At 43.0% G+C, this 21703-nt stretch overlaps 1 protein-coding gene across 2 annotated transcripts; it reads right to left on the bottom strand.

Moving 5' to 3' along the window:
* Window positions 1-5245: 5245 nt before the first annotated feature.
* On the bottom strand, window positions 5246-19856 carry tnfaip3 (tumor necrosis factor, alpha-induced protein 3). 2 transcript variants are annotated; one of them, XM_073481707.1, is made up of 9 exons: window positions 19632-19856; window positions 16369-16777; window positions 11673-11863; window positions 11287-11428; window positions 10336-10506; window positions 10071-10251; window positions 8824-9821; window positions 8425-8630; window positions 5246-8242 (listed from the first exon to the last, which is right to left on the bottom strand). In XM_073481707.1, exons 2-9 carry the CDS (start codon window positions 16673-16675, stop codon window positions 7955-7957), a joined length of 2484 nt encoding a protein of 827 aa, XP_073337808.1. In that variant the 5' UTR covers window positions 16676-16777; window positions 19632-19856; the 3' UTR covers window positions 5246-7954. The 2 variants fall into 2 exon arrangements, with proteins under 2 accessions (XP_073337808.1, XP_073337809.1); XM_073481708.1 differs by lacking the exon at window positions 19632-19856 and adding an exon at window positions 19289-19516.
* Between the last annotated feature and the right edge of the window lie 1847 nt (window positions 19857-21703).

Raw genomic sequence — 21703 nt, 5'->3', positions numbered from 1 at the left:
AAGCAGTATATAAATAATAAATGACACACTGTAATGTAAGGTCAGACAGATATAAGGACATTTTAAAGCATTTATTTTGTATTCATAAACTATTTTTACTCCTCGTCCTTGTACCAGTGTGTTATGAACAATTTAGTAAGTGTTTATGTACTTTCAATACTGCTAATAAGAGGAGTGAAAGTATAAAGCATAACATTTAAATTAATCAAATTAGGGGATTAAGTTAACAGATTAAGATCTGAGTGTGAGATTCTTCATCAGATACAGACTTCGCCCATATTATATATATGGAGGCTGCCTCAAGTTCCTGGCAAAAATGACACAGACTCTGGATTTTTCCAGTGAAATAATCTTTAGTTTGTGTGTGTGAGAGATACTGTTCAGTGGAAGGGTGTATCTCAGATCTGTGTTTGCTGCTGCTTACAAAAGGGTCAGACAAAGGTAACCATGGATACACCCTCTTCCTATTGCACAATGACAGATAACTTCCTGTCGAATGAGCCTCAACTGTGTTTTTGATTTTTGCGACATTTAAGTTTTCACCAGAGGAGACAGTGAGTCAGACTTTGGTGGGCTCATTCACAAATAGACGCTGTCTTCCAATCCAGATTTGACATTTTCATTCATGGTTTTTTGTGACAGCTTAAACACAGAGATTGGGTCATGTGGATTTAAAATCAGGTGGTTTAATGTGTAAATGTGAGTGTCTTCTTGCACTGAAAACCACCTTGATAATTGATTCTTGTACTGTTTCCAGACCTCCAGTTGCAACAGAGGTCCCAAATTCACTGTATGTTAGCTAGATTTGGTCATTTTATGAACTGTAATTGTGTTTAACCTTGTGTTTTTTGAGGGAGCGGAAACAAGCTGTTAAGACAGCGTTGAACTTTTATCAGCTTATGTGCCAGCAAACAGTTGTTTATTCACACATCCAGGAAACTCCCTATCAGCTCTGTTTTGCTCTTCAATATCTCCTGAGGGAAATATCTGGTATTTCAGCTGCTATGTGCTTCACTATGCTGCCAGTTGATAACTTTGACAGTCAATGTTGTGTAGGTTGTAGACACTGCTGTGGGTTTTTTTTTTGTGGACATTTTGCAGCTGCTTGATGCATCTGGAAACAATGAGAGTGGTGAGTAGTAAAACAGTAAAAGTTCAACATGCTAAAATGCTCCACAGATCTGAGGAGACCTGCAGCAGCCTTAAGGAATTTTATTCTTTTGGTTTACATTGTGCTCAAATTGGTGCGTATCCATAAAAAAAAGTTGTGTTCAATCGAAATGATCATGGACTCACTAATGCACAGGTAAAATTACTCCATCATACGAGTACTAGCTGGCACAATGCACAGACAGTAGTCGTAAATGGGCAAATAGGACCAGTAGGGGTGTCTTTTTACATTTTTTCATCACTAACATACATATGTGAAGCCTGTAGTCCTCCACCTAGAAGCATAGTAGGGATTTCTTCTACAGCTTTACCTATTATACCAAGGTGCATGGAGGAGGTCAACAGTCTGAAGAGGTCAAAATTCTAGTAACACTACAGCAACAGAGAAGCAACAGAAAGTTCTTGTAAACTTTTACATAGGAGCAATAGCAAGCATCCTGACTGGAATCTCTGACAGGCTCTGCAGCGAGAGTTTAAAACTGCCTGACCATCATTGATAACCATCTACCGAGCGTCACTGACATCGGTGAAACGAGATATCTGCACAGAGCCCCCTAAAAGACAACACCCACCCAGCAACACTCTGTTCATCCTGCTGCCGTCTGCCAGAAGATACAGAAGTACCTGCTGCCGTACCACCAGACTATAGAGAAGCTCCTGTCCTTAGGCTGTTAGACTCCTGATCTCATCATCAACGCTTATACAACACACATATATTTTTGGCTTCCTGTGTGTCAAAGGTTAGATTTTCTAGGGCAGGTTTACTCAGTTTTCTTCACCAAGCAAGGTGAAGCAGCTTTTAGTGTCTATGCTCCACACTTGTGCAACAAGCTTTCTGAATACCTGAGGTCTGCTCAAACTGTCAGCTCATTTAAATCAGGGCTTAAAAATGACTGTTTACCATGGCTTTCAAACAATTAGATTCATAACTTCTTTTTAATCTGTAACTTTTTATTTGCATATTTTAGCTTTTGTTTGATATGTTTCTTTGTCTCTGTGACTTTGAACTGCTTTGTGTCTGAATGGTGTTATATAAATAAACGTGCCTTGCCTTTATACTACAAATTTTTCCAAGCTATGACCTTTGACCTCTTTAGTCCAAATGAGTAATTTGGACTAGAGTTTGTTAATTTTCCAAGCAAATCGAATTTTAACAATTTTCAAAGAAATAAATAATTGATTAATGTTTTTGTTTTAGACACGTGAAGACTTTTGTTTGATCTAATCCATTATCGTGAACACCTACTTGATCGTTTTATCTTGCATACATTTGGCATATTGTGATAATCACTTAATCGGGAAATATATTCTTATAAATGTCTCCACACTTGTTTCAACCAGTGCATGTTTCTTGCACACACAGTTCTGTGCTCATCACTTGAACAGACCGTAGCTCTTGTGTAAGAGTTAGCTTTGTCAGCATCATCTAACCACATGTCTTTGGTAATGAAATTAGTAATTTTGGCTTTGCACCTTCAATACATTTCAGTTCTTATCTTGTAACTAACATGTTTTTGCGTCAAACGATTATATTTATAGACCCTGCTTAAAAAGTTCTACCGCACCACATCAGCAAGCAGCTCACACGTCAAGTGAAACGGCGCTCGTCTGCAAAGAAACAGTTATACAAGGGAGTGTTTGCATACTGGGGTATTTCCAGGAAACCACATCAGCATACCAATCTGACTGTGGTATACTAGGCTGTAGGATGATGAGAAAGCCCACGCACAACCCTGCAGCCCCACACTTGTTAAATGTCACCTCTGCCCTGCCATATTCCCCACCTGTCACTTCCATATCTCCCCTCACTCCAAACTCCCCCCTCCCACTGCATCATCTACTCCTCCTGTGTTTTTCTATGTGAGGGTGGGGGTTCCTGTTTATTTTTTTAAAAGCATTGGTGCCCCAACATAAGCCTGGAAAAAAACTGAATAGTGGTTTTAAAAAAAAAAGCCCCTCAAAAAAAAAAAAAAAAAAACCTCATCATTTGAACTTTTTTGTATGGAAATGTGTAACAATGAGAAAAGAAATAAGAACAACGGAGGCGGAGAGGAGAGAAAGAGAAAATGAGCTAACCCAGTTAAGCATGGGAAAATGGTGCACTCTGCCACATACAAACCAGGCCTCAGTGATCAGTTATCTGATGACTTTTGCAGCACCCACTGTACTTCCTACACTGGAGATGGATTTGGTGCCAAAAGTGAGCGACTGCTTTTCAGCAGAAACAGAATTAGGCAACACGGAGCATCAGAGAGAGGGATGCTGTAATAAGAGTGCAATGTTGAAATCTCAAAGAGCACACACACGCAAGCTGTATGTGCAAGTGCACATGGTTGTGTCGCACACACATTCTGTGGTAGAGCACACACACATTTATCCCTCACTCCCCAACAGCCAGACCAGGTATGGAAGTAACTAATTACAACTACTCAAATTACTGTCATTAAGTCATTTTTAGTATCTGTAGTTTTACTCAAACTTTAAAGTTAACTCCACCAATTTCACACATTAAAGTGTGTTTACAGGTCTTGAGGAGTACCACTGCATATGTGAAAAAACGTTGTATGAAGCCTTTCGTGTCCCCAGAAGAAGCTGCATGTAAAATTAACAATTGCCTCCAGTGATGTCACTCAGGTGCTAAGTTGCATTGTGGGTAATATAGGCAGCAAGTTTGAAAAGGATGAACGCATGGAATAGTTATTTTCTGGTTCTGCTGTATCGGTTATGATCATTTGTTTTCAAACTGTCAATAATGAGTCCAACAGTGTGATAGGGGTGCAATTCAAGATCAGTGGACTGCTTTTCAAAATCTGGTCCCTACATTACCCACAATGCAACTTAGCCACCAAGTTTATCGGATTACATGCAGCTTCCTCTGGAGCCACAAAAGGCTTTTGGTTTTTTAGTTAGTACTCTATTATTTTAAAAGTGAGTAGTGAGTTGGGAAGTAAAAAAAGGACATATACTTCATTACTGTACTTAAGTAGATTTTCAGGAATCTGTACTTTACTTGAGCCTTTACCTTTTCACCTTTACGCCCTACATTTTAACACAAATATCTGTACTTTGTACTCTCACACTTTAGCGATTATTTTTATTTTGCGTCATTGCACGCTGCCTTCCCAACATCACAAGACTGATTCGATCCTATCAGTGCAGATCACACGTGGCAGATGTAGCAATGTTAACAATGTAAAAGACGCAACAAGATGGAAACAGACAGAGAGGGAGACTCGAATGGGGAGAAAAGACGTGTTAGTGTCTGCACAGACCCTGCAGCCCTCTGCCTGAATTTTCTTATTTTCTCCTTTTTTTGCTCAACAATTAACTATCTTTCTAGTGCATTTACAAACAGCTCGGATAAATCCTACTGATTCTACCTTTAAGTTTAAAAGTCTTTGAATATCATAATATTAATATGCCATGAGGAAATGGCCAGTAGAAATGTCTTTTTCCTTTTATACTTTGAGTTAATTTCAGAGCCTGTACTTTCTTACTTTTACTTATAGAAGTTGAATATAGAATATTTAATATAGTATAGAAGTTGAATCATAACTTTTACGTTTACCAAGTATCTGTATTCTACCTAAGAATGTGTGGAGTTTTGTTATCGCTGATTACACCATAATCTACTTAATCTAATAATTATTTTTGTAATCATAACTCAGTACTGATTACAATTTGAATTAATTTCCAAACCTTTCATTTGCATTTTTGTAACCAATAAGGTTATCTGATCCCATGAAAACCCTGACATATGGACAGAAAACCCCATAATACTGCCGCAGGCCCAGGTTTGGAGAGGTGACCATGAACCATGATCTTGAGTTGGGAATAATTTAGATACTGAGAATGCATTGAATATAAACAGTTAAAAAGTAACTAGTACTCTGAGTAGCATTTGAGAAGAATACTTTTACTTAAGTATTTTTTTAATACCAGTGTTTTACTTGTAACTGGGTAATATTTCTGTAATGTAACTAAGATTTTCAGTACTCTTTCCACCACTGAACCAGACACACACACACACACACACACACACACACACACACACACAAGAACCACATTAGACAGATTTCAGATTTCTTAATAAAAATAATTCATTTCAGGACGACATATAAATAATTATTGAATCACACAATACAGATATCTTGATATGAATAAATACTTAACAAATAAAACCAGGCTTTTTTTCATACAATACCCTATTGTCGAAAAAGGTCACACAAAGAAACTTCCACACAGTTTGCATGTTTTGTTACACCTTCTGCTCTTAAGCGGATGCTCTTCCTACTGTTGGAATGTCCCTAAGCGAGTCGGAGTACCATTCCTAAATGCCTCAGCAGCTTAGACAAGTCATGTGCAACTTATGTGATCTCCTCCCAGTCAAACTCTGCCAACGCCCCGAAAGCATTTTTAAGGGGCTCTGACGAGCTGACCACTAATTGGCCTTTAATTGATTAAGGTTTGTCTAGAGGTGATTAAAGCACACAGAGATCTACGTACAGGCCGTCAACACGTGGGCTGGCCCGACAGCTTAAGATACAGTTGAATGAAAAGGCAGACCGAGAGCCTGTTTGTCTATGCTTTTCTAACCAGAGCCACAGATGGACATCTGCCTACAGCAGAAGTATAAGGGGAAAAACTCTTCCAGTTGATATCACATTTGAGTTTGTTTGATAACTGTTTTTTAAGCTTGAGGTTCTCTCTGTGGTTGAATATTTCTTTGTATTTGGATATTATAGATACTCATGAAAAGATACTGCCCATTTGGGGACTTTCCACATGAGAGAGCTTGATAAGCTCTTGCCTGTGGTTACACAAAATTGGAGATGTCTATCTGTGGCATACTAGTTAGTTTAGAGTGATCCAGGCTGGCCATTTTTAAGGAGGTAACAACAACTGTTTGGCGATTGATGGCACATGTATTTTTTTTTTTTTTTGGCAGAAACAAAACCAAATATATCAAAATACATTTAAAAATCCCAAAACAAATTAAAAAATAAAACAGGAATGTCAGTTTTGCGTATTCCAGACGCACACATGCGTGCGTTTTGTGTGTTTGTGTGTGTGTTGGAGATGAGGCATCGGGTTGGAAGGTCCTACAATATGGACCAAGATCCATATTCACAAAAGCATTTTATAGGTTGGGAGCACTGATCCAGGATCACTGATCAGGCTCCTCTGGTCCATAAAATTTCAATCACTACTTAAAGGCAAAACTTATCGAGGATCAGCCCCAATAGTGTGCTGTTGTAGCAGCAGCACAAAACACATTCAGATAAACAAGATTAGCCAAAGCAGGCAATGGGATTGCTCTCTGAAGTTTTGAAATTGTCGCCTTGGCACATCCAGTGGGGTGGAGCAGAGAGGAATGCATTTTCTCTACAGGGTTTGTTCACCTACACGTCACCTCAGGCTGGGGTGGGGCGCATACAATCTCACAGAGCTGTGTTTCCATGTGCATGTGTGTGCATTATGTGTGCATGTGGTGGTAAGGTCGATAATCACTCGTTTTCAGTTCTCTCTTTTGTCGGCAATCCCCTTCTGACAGAACTGGAGCTACTACATTTGTGTGCGCATGTGTAGGTATGTGTCTATGCATTTCTAGGTGCTTAAGTGATCAGTAAACAGGAAAACAACGTCCAAGGCAACAGATCTGTTTTGGAGGAGAAGAGGGGGGAAATAAGAGGAAGGACAGGAGGAATAGAAAGAGAATGAGTCCTGTCTCTACTGTCTTCTCTGCCTTCTGTCCGCTGACACCGCCAGCATGTTGGCTACAATGGAGAGGCTTGTATTTCTGTACATGTAGCACCAAAACTAGCAGGGGCCTGCCCTGTCTGTCTTGCACTGTTCAGACTCATGGTCTGTTCTCACTTTCCATATCTAGAAGGTCATAATGTTCACTTTATATAACAGATTAACAACAATAGCGAGGTTAATTTGCCTCAAATGGAAAATGGAAGAAAATCAACTCTTGATAATTTGATTGCAAGAGCCTTTCTTTGTCTATTTTTGGATACACATGAGTGTTTTTGGAGAACTAAGCTAAACAATGGTGGATAGCATTTCATTTCAGTTCAACCACTTCACTTGCTTTGCTGTGGCCCAGTTTGTTTCACTTCTGTTTACTACTTCCACAGATTTCTTCACTGGGCTTCCCCAACCACTGCATCCCTCACTCTACAGAGCGAATGCTAGACAGACAGGCAGACAGATACACAGATGGGTTAAGACAGACAGACAGACTGGGGGTATAAATCCTTGGCTGTGGTCTAGAAAGCAATGTCAGATGCTTCTTGTTATGTCAACATACAATCATTTTGTCCGGCACGATTCACTGCGTACCTCTAAATACATATTGTACACAAGAGTTAAGTCAGTTGCTCTGACATGTAGCCAAACCTCTCACCGTGTAAGTGCACAGGGCACATCAGATGATAATAATTGCACAAAGAGGTATTCTGGAGGCCATGTCTACTGTGAACACACACACATACACACATACAAGCACACACACGCGCACACACACACACACACACACACACACACATACATACACTCACCCCCCTCCCCCCACATACACACACTCTCTCTTCACATTCTACATGGGGGGTTTGATTTTCAGGCCATAAGGTTACTAGTTAGTCACTAGCTAGTTAGTTAGTTGGTTAGTTAGTATCAGAGGTGCATTGACTGGCATGGGGCGCCCACAGCAGGGCAGCGGCTCTAGCGTGCTAGCGATGTGTCTTCATCGTTTTTGTGTGCGTGGGTGCGAATGTGGTCAGCCGCGGTAAATCTGTTTGAAGTGGTCACACTCGTTGCAGTAGCCCTGTTTCTCTTGGTTGGCGTAGTGGTCGCAGCCCTGCGTCCGACACCGCTGCTTGGACTTTTCCTTGGGCGCCTGCGCCCGTCGGCCCGCCTCTCTGCCCTGGCCACGCGTGTGGCACTCCGGGCAGAGGTCTGTGCAACCCGGGGACACATTACTGCAGCCACTCCGCCGGCACTGAGTCTGGGTCTGGGTCTGGGTCTGGGATTGCTGCGAAGATCTGGGTTTGACTGCTCGGTCACGCTTTAAGTACAGAGAAAGAGAAAAGAAAAGGTCAATTGGCAACTGAGAGGCAACTGTAGAACAATAGGCAGCGAGAATCAAAGAAAAAGAAAGACAAACAAAGGAAGGTTAAGATACAACCAGCAGTTGACAAAAGACAAATAGAGCAAGGGAGGAGTTAAGAAGGTGTGGCAGACACCTACCACGACCAGAGGAGGGGAGTGTGGTGTGCGATGTGCCACTTGGTTGAGCCGTGCACTTTGCTCTTTGACATAGCACTTGTCGCAGTAGCCCTCCAGCATTGCCTTGCCTACCGCGCCACACCCAGGCCCACGACACCGTGAGGCATTCTGGAAGCCTGCCTCCAAACCATGCCGGCTCTGGACCGGGGCAGGGGGAGGGGTCAGGTCTGGAACAGACAGTGGCCAGCGTAAGCATATGTCCCATATGATTTGACATTTGAGTGAAGAAAAATCAAATCCAACTTAGCAATACATGAAGTCCTATTGTGCAAAAGAAACCGACAAAGACTCTTGTTTAAAGTAACTTAAATAACTTGATAAGACATTTTCAAAGTGTTCCAGTTTAATTTCAGGACTTACGGTGGTTGGTCTGATAGTCTACGTAGCAAATAGTGCAGAAACCCAACTTCTCTGGCGTCCCAAAGAACTGGCAGCCAGATCTTTTACAAGGGCGGGCCAGAGGGGCTTGCCAGGCTGAGGTGTGCCCTGGGGTTAGGGTGAGGCACGGCCGCTCAGCGTCCCTGGCCTGGCTCCAAGCTGAAGACGATGCCTCAGTCCTAGGGTTGTTCTGCTGTGGCTCTCCCCTCTCTGGAGCCTGCTGTCTCTGCATGCAGGGAGGACACAGGCCATTGAATATCCTGAACGCCTCCTGTCTGCACATGCTGCAGCGCTCTGTCTCTGTCTCACGGCCCCCCCACTGGGTCCAGCCGGAGCCCTGGGCCAGATGGGGGACTATAGGCCCCCCATTGGGACCTGGGAGTCCTGTAGCAGCCGTTCCAGCTACAGGGGGCCCGTGGTTCTGCCTGGAGTTGAAACAGCGCTCACAAAGTCCATCATGCTCCACGCTAAGGGTGAAGAGGCAGCCAGGTGTCTTGCACTTCATGGCATGAGTTTCACTGTACAGGCTGAGGCTGGGAGCGGTGGGTGGAGCAGAGCGGGGGCTGGACAACACCACCCCTCTCCCAGACGAGGAGGATGGGGGGCTGCTGCTTCGTGCTCCTCTTGAGCTCACCTCAGTCTCTGATCCCCCTATCACTCCTACCCCACCTTGCACCCCTCCTCCCTTGGTCTGCACCACCCCTTCTATCCTCGTTCCTCCACCTGTAGTGGCCTGTCGCTTCTCAAAGCATTCATGGCAATGAGGCTGCGTGTCTACAGAGACGTAAAAGGTGCATCGTGGTGTGGCACAGCGGATCTCGATGAGGGAGAGCTGGGAGACGGAGAAGGGTGGCGGGCGCTGCGGCTGGGCAGCCCATGCCTGCTCCTTGTCCTCCTGCCAGCGCTGGTACTCATGATTGACGAGTTGCAGGTAGTCCTCCATCAGGTTCATGTCTTCAGGGAGGTTGCCTTCATCCAACCTTGGGACAGATACATAAAATACGGCTCTTTACTTTACTGTACTTGATGAGATTTTTACACATTTAAGTTAAATTAAGTTAACAGAGTTCGTCTTCACTGTACTGATTTTAAGAAGTTAAACCAGTGGTATTACAAAATCCTTGATCATCAACCTAAAATAAACTTCCTCATTCCTGAGTTGCAACATTCAAAACTTTTTCTGTTCCTTTTTGTCCATTAAGGGGACAAAGCTTATAATCGGTAGGTACCGTGCAGCATTGATGATTCGTGTGGCGTCGTAGCCCAAGCCTATGACGGGAATCTCTATCAGCAGCAGGTAGTCTTTGAGAAGTCTCTCTTTCTGCTGTTGTTCTTTCTCCATCAGGAAGTGAACCTTTAGCTCCTCAAAGCCTCCCCGTCCTGGGTTGATCAGCGGTACTGCTCGGATCTCTGGGAAATACAAAGCAAGATGTTAGATGGATACAAAAACATGTGAAACTTCGTATCACTCACTGGCTGTATCAGCTTTCCTACCTGGACCACTGTCTTTGATGGTGATGAGGGGTGCAAAGTGCTGGGAGTCGTAGCCGAGCACTATCGGGTATTTGTAGCACTCTGTGGGCGGCCAGTGTAGTGGCAGATAAATCCCGCCCACATTCAGAGGAGAGATGGAGGAACCAGATTTCATACTCCTGACCACCTGGTCTGTAGAAAGAACAGTGATTTAAGAGACTTAAAAATTGCCTAAGAACAATTAGATATGAATTTTGTTAGCACGTTGCTCACTGAAATAAAAATGTTCAACTTTCAGGTAGCTAATTTGGGGACTCGAGAATAATGCCAGCAGAGTGCCGATCCAGAAACTTTTGATTAAGTCGCAAGTACAACAACAATAAAGAACTTGTCACACCTTTATAATTGATCATATATTGTTATTTCATTAAGTGCATGGAGTGCCGCAGTAATGAATCCTAATACCCAGCATTTAGTTAGCATTTCTGCACTTCTGGTGATGTGATGATTATCTTGCTGAACAAAATGTGTAAGTATCATAAACTTGTGTTTGCCACAGAGCTTATTTTCTGCAAAAATCCAAAATCTAATTGAAAATCCCAAAGGCTTTTTGATGAGGGAACAAGGGTGATGCTAACTTCCGGTTAGCCTGCAAAAACATGTCATCCCTGCAGCACTCTAAAAAACTCAAATACAATTTAAAACAAGTTTCTGCATATTTACCCTCCATGTAGTTTATAAAGCACAATATGCATTACACCCTACATCCTCGAACCACAATAAAGAGGAGCTGATTCAGTGTAATCAAATACTACGAGAACTTCAAAATAACTAACAGCAAAATGCTGGGGCATGTGGTTGAGGAGATACCCTAACCTTTTCCATCACTTGAATACATGTTGAAACAAGACCAGTGTGACTGTGGCCAACAAGGAACAATAAATATACTTTGAGATGATATAAGGGGATTACCTGCGATGACGATGATGGGTCTGCGGAGAATGTTGGAGAGGACAAAGATGTGGATGTCCTCCAGAGAATCAAACTGGAGGCCGTTGCTACTGGAGACCGGAGACGCCATCTTCACAATCTTTTCCCACTCCTCCTCCCAGTTCTGGGACAACACACACACACATATATATATGTATACACAACAAGTTGGGATATGAACTTTGGCTAAATTTATTGAAATCATTACATAAAATATGTTGTAGGTAGGAAAATAAGGAATTCATGGATTTAAATTGTATTTTCTCACTAGCACACGTTGTATTTTATCATCTCAGCAAGCATTTAGCAATATCTTAATGCAAAGTTTTAGAAAAGGCTTTCACATGGGTGTAGTCTAATCTTCATACCATGGTGGTGTATCGAAGTCCGGTCTGGGTGAACTCTTGGGACCCGAGCAGCTCTGCCTGGAAGCGGGCTCTAAAGACACCAGTGTCCGTCTCTTTCAAAACACCATGGAGGGCTTTCCGAAGCACCAGGTCTGTGTCCTGAACGCCCAGCATGTACTGAGAGGCCGCATGGAGCAAACAGTTCCCATCTCCTAAAGACACACACAGAAGCAGAAGAAACATATGATATTAGTCAGACATTAGACAGAAACTTCTAAAATTGTGCAGTGGTACATGCAAATGCAGTCAGTTGCAGTGCGCACACACACACAAGCGTAACAAAAGTCTGGGGATTTCCAGGCCATCGGGCCGGTTGTCGCCCTATCTGGTGTCTAGACTATTATATGACCCTCACATGCCTGAAAGTATGCAAACACTACAGACAAAGACAGGCTTTTACCCAGCTGGCCTGAGAGAAATGGCTCTAAACTTACCTGACATACATTTAATCTGCCCGGGAAAAAAATGTGCGGTCTCACTTCATGTTACAGAAAACTACTTCCTCTATATTCTGCAAACTGTCCAGATAGATTAAGTCTCTCAAAAAAAAGGCATTTGTGTTTGTGCGTTTGTGCGTCATGAGCTAACTAAAAACCTTGGAATTTTATTTAGTCTCCTATGGCAGCGCTGGGTCTTTTTCACATTGTGCAACAGGAGAGTCCATGTTTGTTAAATTGTGTAGCAATGAAAAGCCCTGTTGCCACACTAAACACAGGAATTTCCCCGTGCTAACTTCTGCCTTTTGTGCGTGTGTGTGTTCCCCTCCTATGATCCGCACTCATCAATGCTACTCAGCTGGTCCTGGACTTTCCACAGGGGCGTGGCTTGGACAGGATGGAATGTTATCTTTTAAACTACTGCTATCAACACCCGATGCAGGCTGTGATTAATGAGCGCTGAGATGACATGTGCGCTCACGTATACTGTAATGTGTGTATTCTGACTACCTTTATGAACTGAACTCGTCTGTTCAGTGATGTTTATCTGGCAAAAGTTTGCTCTGGGGCTGCAACTAATGGTTATTTTCTTGATGAATCAATTTGTTGTTTGGTCCATAAAATGTCCAAAAAACTGTGGAAAATGTCGATCAGCGTTTCCCAAAGCCCAAGATGAAGTCCTCAAATGTCTTGTTTTGTCCACAGCCCAAAGGTTTTCAGTTTACTGCCACAGACGAGTAAACAAACTCAAAATATGAGCTGGTTTCTGCCAATTTTGACCTTTTTTGTTCTTAAACAATAACAAAATAGTTGCCAATTAATCTAAGAGTTGGCAACTATGACAACAAACGTTCTTTTTATAATACTGCTGCATTAAACACAAAACCTTTAGACCGAAAATAATCCTCATCTGAAGAGTTTTTCACATGATTAGATCTATCACAGCTTAATCACAGCCAAGAGATCAATTCTGAAATGAGTTTAGCCGGACGGAAGTGTCATGCCATAGGCCAACTTGTGATCAGATTTCTCAAAATAACATGATCTGTGGTGCGAGATGACTGCAATGTGAGATACAGTTGTTTTTTACTCAAGTGAAGCAACAATTTCACTGTACTTCTATTTCAGACTAGCTAGCTGTTGTTGTTGCATTTCGGCGCTCTTGCATCACTCTCAACAAAAACATAAAATGCACAGCTCTCTAGTGAGAAAAGTCATCCTCAGCAGCACTGTCGTCAACAGAGATACATGAAGAACAGTAACGCCCAATAATCAGTTCCTCTCGTGTGCAAAAACACGCAGACTTTTGACCCTGAATCAAGCTGCCTGCCGACTAAAGATGAAAGACGGTCTGCTGGTCCCATCTGTCTAAATATAGACACTTCCTCTGTGGCAAGCTGGGACACTTCCTGAAAACACACCAGTGTAGGACCAGACTTAATCCTCATCTGGTCGCCATCCAGGTGACACTCACCGCAAGTTTGAAATGCTGTGCTTTATTTTGGTGCTCTAGGTTTGTGCCACGCATCATCATCTATCCCAGACTTTGTCTGATACCGACTAATGAGATCACTCCAACAAAATAAGACTACTTTTGCTTCTGCTTTGATATAAACCCCTTACATTACACCAGTCTATGTTCTAATCACTTTCTTTTCTTCAAGTGTTTTTCTTCCTTTGACCTGTTTGGCACTGGAATTGGTAGCTTTCCCTGTTCCACCAATTGCCGATGTAGGTACCAAAAGAGGGGAAAACTGCTCTCTGCCAGTTCCCTCAAGCAGACAGGGTCCCCCTTTATGGAGTTTTCTGTCCCGATTGGATAAAGCTGATTACTGTTGGAATATCAAGCTATTTAACACTTATTTAATGAGAAAATAACAGCTAACAGCAGCTCTAAAGGGAAAAAAGGGTGTAAATAATGTCTTTTCAAATCAGCTGGGGATCTTGAGACTTCCGGAGATGCCTGAGGAGCTGTATGGAGCCATTTTATTATTTTTTCTGGTTGATAACTTACGTTTCAGTTGTTTAGAAGAATGACTCGACGCCGTTTTGTAATAAAGCTCCAGAAATGTTTTGTGGACTATGAAACTTCACCTGACTTTCCATCCTCATGTAGGTGAGTAGATAATGACTAAATTTCCATTTTTGGGTGAACTGTTTCTTTAAGAAGAAAACCTGAAATCTGTAACACTGTGTGTGTGTGTGTGTGTGTCCTCTCGGCTACTACAGTATGTAGAGTCAGTGTATTGTAGCTGAACAAATCCTGCCTGTTGGGGACACATGACAGACATGGGATGCTGTTAGGGAAAAACCCTCGGATGTGTCCTAGACATCCAAGACAGAAGACGCACTGAATTTCAATAATTCTTCACTGATTGGAAAAGTTGCATGAAACCGGAAAACAGTTATTTTAATTGCTGGGGAGTGAACATTTTATGAAGCCGTTTTTCTTTTGAGATGGTCAGCTGTATTTCTTTGAGCCTGAGAATGAAGTTCTGAGAAGACTGAAATTAGTTGAGAGGTTTTAATCTTTTGTAAAATCTCATAGATGAGAAAAAGGCTTCGGGCTAACGGGTACGTTTATATCCGCGGCGATGTGGAGACTGATCTCAGAACAGCGTTACGACTTTGAGAAGCTTGATTAATATGACCTGCTCTGACTGGACGTTCGTTGACGGACTTTTGCTCTCTCACGTTCCCTCTCTGTATGTGTGTCTGCTGAGCTCCAGTGACTCAGCAGCAGTCAGTCAGTCCGCTGTGAGTGTGTGTGTCTGTGAGTGTCTCTCTGTGTGTGTGTTGTCCGTCCTCTGCTCAAAGTCACGTCTGGGTCCTTCAGAGTTAGACGCTCCGGCTCTAAATTCTGTCTCATCTTTATGACATCATCTTCGCAAGACAGGAAATTCCATCCAGGTTAGTTACTGTCAGCCGAAGTCTGACGAGTTTGTCATCCATTGAGGGGTCTTTCTGAAGAGGAACCATGCTTTGACTCTAGTTACAGTAACTACTTTAGTCATTACTAACTTCAGAATCTCCAGGGGCCCTCCTCACAAGGGGTTTCAGTACTTATGAAAACAAGCAACAAACGCACAAAGCATCCGGCAAGTTCCTCATCCATCCAGTAAAGGTTCAAAGTCAATACTGAGATGAGGTTGATGTAGGAATTTTGACTGTTAAGCGCTTCCTCTGAGTGAGAAAGAAACTATTTCCTCTGGAAACTCACATGTTTAAGTAAAATTTGCAACCCAGCTTGATTTCCGCTTCCTTCGTCTGTTGTGAATTGCTGATGTTTCCCTTCGAAGATTGTTTTTTCCCCCCTCAGGTAAAAATAGAACAGAGTCTGATGTACACACCAGATGTGTTTAAGGTTAATGGAGTATAGATTTTAAAAAATGTCCAGCAAAGATACTGTTGATTTAACAAGGCCGGGTGAGCTGGGACACATCTGACAGAGACATAAACCCAGGTCAGTCAGTCAGTCAGTCAGTAAAATTATTTGAGATGTTTTAACATCCTCTTACACACCTACACAGAAACAGAAGCAGAGGGGACATACCCCAAAGAGTTGTAAATGAAAAACTGTGGAAACAGTCGGGTCTGAAACATCAGCGACAGTAAACACGTGTGACGGCAGAGAAATTCCCAGTACAGAGCTAAGATCAGAAGTAATCAGGCCCATGTCTAAATGTTTGCCTACTCTGGGATGTTCCCGTGTTACGACATCCACGTAACAGAAAACATGACTGAGCACTGGTGCTGACTGAACTCAGCTCGGCACAAAACCAAGGGGGCTGCAAAGTGAGTGTTTCTGAAAGCGGAACCCGTGTCCCTCCATTGTTGTCATTTACAGTAACCCTGCTTGTGAGTAATGACATCTCAGAATTTACATACCAAATAGCCCTGACTCATAAATACGCACCTCATCTAGCATAGAAAATGAAACAAAAGCAAAACACTTCCTCCGCCTGGAGCAGTAAAGATTGCTACAGTTCCTGAAATCAAAAGTTTGACTTCAGCTCTGTGACCCTGTTGAATTGTTCCTACTCCAATAGAATATATTCTTATTGTTCCACAAACAACACACAACTAAACCACAAGTGTATGTGACAAAACATCCCAAAATCTCACTAAAATACTTCAAATGTAATGGAGCCTAACCCTTGGGTAAAAAATACCATAAAAATCTGGTTTATAGGAGACTTCATAATCCAACAACTTCTTACCATTTGTACGTAAGGGTACCATCTTCTTCACCTCCCGACACCAGTTCAACTTCTTCTCCTGCTCTAGCGATGCCTGCATGGCTCGGTCCAGGATGGCGGCCTGCACCACCTCCCTGAAGGCCTGCGGGAAGTGGTTCATGGCAATCATCTCCAGTGTGTACCGGTGCATCCCCCGCAGGTGGTGCATCAGGCCACCGCTGGTGGCCGGCTTAACCACGTCGTTGGGCACTCGCTGACGGATCTTCACCGCCTTCAGCAGGTTGGAGACAAACAGGAATTTGGGGAGGAAGTTCTGACCCTGCGACATGGCGGATGTGTGGCCAGGTGGGTGGAAGGAGGGGAGGAAGAGGAACAAGGAGGAAAGGAGGAGGAGGAGGAACCAACCACCGCTGACCAAACAACGTGGAAACTGGATGGAGAGAAGAGGAGTGTTATTTTAGCACAGCAGAAAATAATAGTATAGACTGGTGGGAAAGTTTCAGTGGAGATTCCCCTTCCTTATTAATTGACACTCAAGACACAACTTAATTTACAGTTTGTTCGGGAAACCACCCGACACACAGGATCAACGCACTGTGAAAGCTGCTTTTTTCACTGGAGATTCTGGTGGGCCAAAAGGAGTAAAGTACACAAAGAACCCTTTGTTTTCTTGTTTGTTCTTTTAATTCTCATTTTTGTCTTAACGGTTTCTGAGTTTCCCTAAACAGGGCACCCCAGGGTCCCGATGAGCTCAAAGCCTCCCAACAATAAACTGGTGCTTTCCATACTTGAACTGAAGGCCACCCAGGGCTTCCCGGCCTGCTGGGAAGGTCACACTGACCTCACTGCCCCACTGAAGGCCTTTCTCTAGTGGACACAACTCAGCCTGCATTGAAACAGGAGTTCTCAAAGTTTTCATGACTGAGTGCCAATTTAGGAGACAGGAAAACCCATGAACTTGTCATATGATACTGACACTTTGTGTTGGCAGCTCTGGTCGAACGCCAACCCAAAGCGTCAGAATTTGATGATATGGAGATGTGACTTGTCAATCAACTATCTTTCTCCAGGAAGTCATATTCTGTTGTTTTTAAATGTAGGCTACTGTGTCACGTCATGAGGGCCACCATTGGCTGAGAAGCTATGGTTTAAAAAGTAACACTTCAGACACGCGCTGGTGTATTCTTAATGTTTGTAGCCCGTTTAAATAATTTTTTTACCACCAAACCACCTTGAATGCCTGGACTTGGATCATTTACGCAATTTCTTTCTTTTGGCCATAAGTCTTCCTCTTTCCCTTCCATGAGCTCTGCTGGTTTGAGGGACAGCAGTACCTCTTTCTCTCACACTCATGAACTTGTCAAAGGAATTGTGAGAAGTCTCACGATGCCATTTCGCATTAAATTCCTCGTAGTCGTTGTAGCGTTGTAGGACGATTTGATTACGTTGTTTAATGCTGCTGGACCGTGGATTTCTTTGTGAAGGACTCGGGTCGGATTTTCTGAAAGGATGCGACTTGATGCACGTTCTCCAGTGGCTCGTCTCAGCGCCTCAGTGAGAGCAACAGTAGCTAACGTTAGTTTAGAAATGGAGTCTGCTTACATAAAATCACAATGCAGAAGTCCCACAGAGTCCCTTTAAGGCGACAAAATGTTATTTCCTGTCAAATACGGATGCTTTGGGTCGGCAGCTCGGGTGGAACGCCAGCCCAAAGCGACAGAATCTGGCCACCTGGGGATAAGATGTGATAATCAACTTTCTCTCTCCAGTGTATGTAGGCTATTGGAAGTGAAAGTAGTGAAACTGAATAGATTATTAGAATATATAGCGCATGTATTTCCATGTCACATTCTGAGGGCCGCCATTGGCCACACTCTGAGAAGCTAAGGTGCAAAAAGTAAGGCTAGAAATCGTCAGAAAATGTTTAATACCCCCGCCAGTATGATACCAAACGACACTGTTCTCAGTACATTGCAGTTTGATGTTGGCTGTGTCTGAAATCCCCACTATATAGTGGACTCTTCGGTGGGTTTGCCATGTTGTTGTGCTGCCAGAATGTATAGAGAGGTTTTTCATTACCTATATAGTTGACTCGAAGTATCCCTACCCCTCTGGGATTGTAGGACGGGTTGGCCACCATCCCAGAGCGTCATTATTTGACGAGTTGGGAGCGAGACTCAAAAATCAACTTTTCTTACAAATAGCACCTTAAACTCAAGCAGCTGTACATGGATTTTGTCTCAATAAAACAGCACCTAAAGTTAGCAAAGTTTCCTAGTTCAGGTCAGGAAATTTCAGTTTGAAGATTTAATAAACAATGCAAACATTAAATGCCAACTTTAACTACTTGACAGTCTTGTTATCACCTTAAACCTGACAGCAGGAGCACCGCAAAAGAGTGCTTGCCTCAGTGTGCAACTCTTGAGGTTTTAAAGGAGCATTTCGCCTCAAAATGAACAGGGTGTCAACACACACTCAGCTCACAGGAAGTGGAAAGTGGTGGTCAGCAAGCAGGCCTGGAGTTTAGTGCTGACTTTTTTTTAAACTTCCAACAACATCCTCATGTCAAACCCCGAGAGGCTGCCAGTCAGAGGACACAGCTGAAGTTCACACCATCACCTGAACACTTGGCTTGTAGTGGCCTCTGTGCCTTTACTACCCAAACAGCAGCAGGTGCAACAACAGACTAGGCCGTGCTAAAGGGGCTACTCACTCCTTCACATGAGGGACCAGACAACAGACACCTGGCTGTCAGTGAGCACGCTGACACGGACCATTAATCGCTGTTTTTGTTGTGCTGGCACCGCTGGCAGACTTTTAGGGCAGACAGACAGCGGCACAGCGGTGGACGCTGCGGTTTGAGGATGGCTGGCTACACAAAAACACAATAACAGGAGACTTTGCTGACGTTAAAGGCTTACGTAATTCCAATGACAACTACCTCTGGAACAATGTAGCCTTCAATCGCGTCTCGCGGCGCTGGGCATCGACACAGTGTGGCGGCGCCGACGCTACATCTGGCTGTTTAAATGCCCTGTTATCCGCTCGGGGGGGTGACGTCTTTGTAAACAATGGCTGTCAAAGCCACTGTCGTGAGCAGGCTTCAAGCTTCCTCCATGTCCCCAGAAACACGACCATACATTACTCAAGGCCCGAGCGTGATGTAGCCGCCAGGTCTCTGTCTCTCTCTCACACACACATACACACACACTTGGTGAGGACTGATGTCCACATGGGGAAGGAGGGGGGGGGGAGGCTCGGGCAAGGGAGGACGGCTGTCTTACCTGTGTAATATGTCGGGGTAATAACAAAGCCCTCCCGGATGCTCAGGCTAGTCCTCTCTCAGCCACTTCACTCAGCCTCACCGCAGCGGTCCTCGGCGCCATTCAACCTTCTCTTTCCTTCAGTATCAGATCTGTTTTGGAGCCTCCGCAGCTCGCGAAGCCTTTCAAAAGAGTACACACGTCCGCTGGAGATAGTTTTAAAAAAAAGGGGGGGATTTCCACACGGGGACTTTCCGTCCACCCATTTCCCTCTCTCTCTCTCTCTCTCTCTCTCTCTCTCTCTCTCTCTCTCCCTCTCTCTCTCACTACCGTGCAGTGACACTCACCCGCCACCAGGGGGCCCTCTATCTGTCTGACTCGATACTGAAAAGCATATCCCACCTACTGTGCACAAAGGAGCGTCACTGAGGGAGACAGACAGGTCGCGTCATACTCTATTTCATGAGACAGCCTCAGAAATAAATCATTATCCTGCAATGAGTCCGGCCTCAGCAGAATGAGTCAGGAAAGCGAAAGAAAAACTCACCCCTTGATGATAAGTAGACTTTGACTGTCTGACACGCATGCATGTGTGTGTTTACTTGCTGTCTATGTTGGGTGAGTGCAGGTATTGCAATGATGATGTGAAATCATGTTTCTGGTGCTCAGAGGGATTTGACGTGGGCTCTCAGCAACCATGCTTGGATTCATGTCTTTCCTCTCCCTCTCCCTTTCTTTCACCAGCCAGTAAGTTAAATTCAAGTCAAGTCAGTTGTATTCATATAGCACAAATCACACTGCCTCAGTGGCCTTTATAATCCACCCTCTGTCCTTAGAGCCTCGATTCAAGTAAGGAAAAACTCTTTTAGCACAGAAAAATAGGTGGAAGAAACCTCAGGATGACCTACAGAGGAGGGATTCCTCTCCTAGGACAGACAGACATGCAGTAGTATACAGATTTTGGACCACATGGACTTATAAGACGCCAGAAAATACAGTCGTGCAGTGGTGAAACATTAATGTCAATAATAACTTAGAAGTGCACTATTTAGTTTTGGAGAATATATTTTTAATCAGAAGACAAAGATCTTTATTGAGTGATTTTCTTATGCCAAAACAAACTAAATAAACAATCTCTCTCTTTTCGTCATAAGATAAACAAACTACCTTAAAAGACAACACAATTACATACTGTTTTACTTTGTTTATATTTGGCGGACCCTGCCACCTTTCTAGCTTCAAACGGTTTTCTGGGACCTTATTTTCCTCTGAGAACAATTTTTTTATTCACTTATGGGAAAAAAAATATTTCTGATTTTGTATTATTAACTCATTAATATAGTAAATATAAAAATTCTCGGTTTGAATTTCTTCTCCAAAACTACATAGTGCCCCTTTAACTACTTACAGATGACATTAAATTGCAGACAAAGAATTTCTCTTATGTGTCAGGGTTAACTGTAAACTCACCAGTAATGAAGGATATTGCACTAAAAAGCGTAGCTTTTAAAAAGGCAACAAAACATTCAATAGAGTACGTCCTAAATTTCACCAAATCACATAACAAAAATGACGTTTTTCTTCAGGGGAGCCATTAAAAATACATGTTTCTGTAGCTAATGGCAACAATGCACCTGGATGTAACAGCAAACACAAACCATATGACTTTTGGTTTAAGCAGCTACAAAGAACTTTCATTTTTTGATGATTCTGGCACCTTCTGTGGACAAAAGCGGTACGAGCACCACCGGCTCCTATGGTAAAGATCTGGATCTGGTTCTGAAAGCGAGTTAGAGAAAGACCAAACATATTTTCAACACTGTTTTTCTTTTTTTTTAAACACAGCTGTAAGGAAGTAATGCATCCCTTTGTGGCTAAGTACACTTTTGTTTTAGTGTCGTACCAACAAACCACAGAATAGTTTCTTTTCTCTGGTGACAGGCATTAAGAGTAGCTTTAATAACTGTATAGAAACAGCCAATATTCTCGCTGATAGTCTCATTTGTTCATGTAGTTCATATAGAGGGATCAGTATTAAATTGATACTGTTCTATAACGAGATAAAGTTCATTGTAGTACATTAAATTCTGCCT

Source organism: Pagrus major, chromosome 15 (genome assembly GCF_040436345.1).
Source record: "Pagrus major chromosome 15, Pma_NU_1.0".
Classification (NCBI taxonomy): domain Eukaryota; kingdom Metazoa; phylum Chordata; class Actinopteri; order Spariformes; family Sparidae; genus Pagrus; species Pagrus major.
Note: the sequence above shows the minus strand (reverse complement) of the source record. Positions and strands in the feature narration are given on the sequence as shown.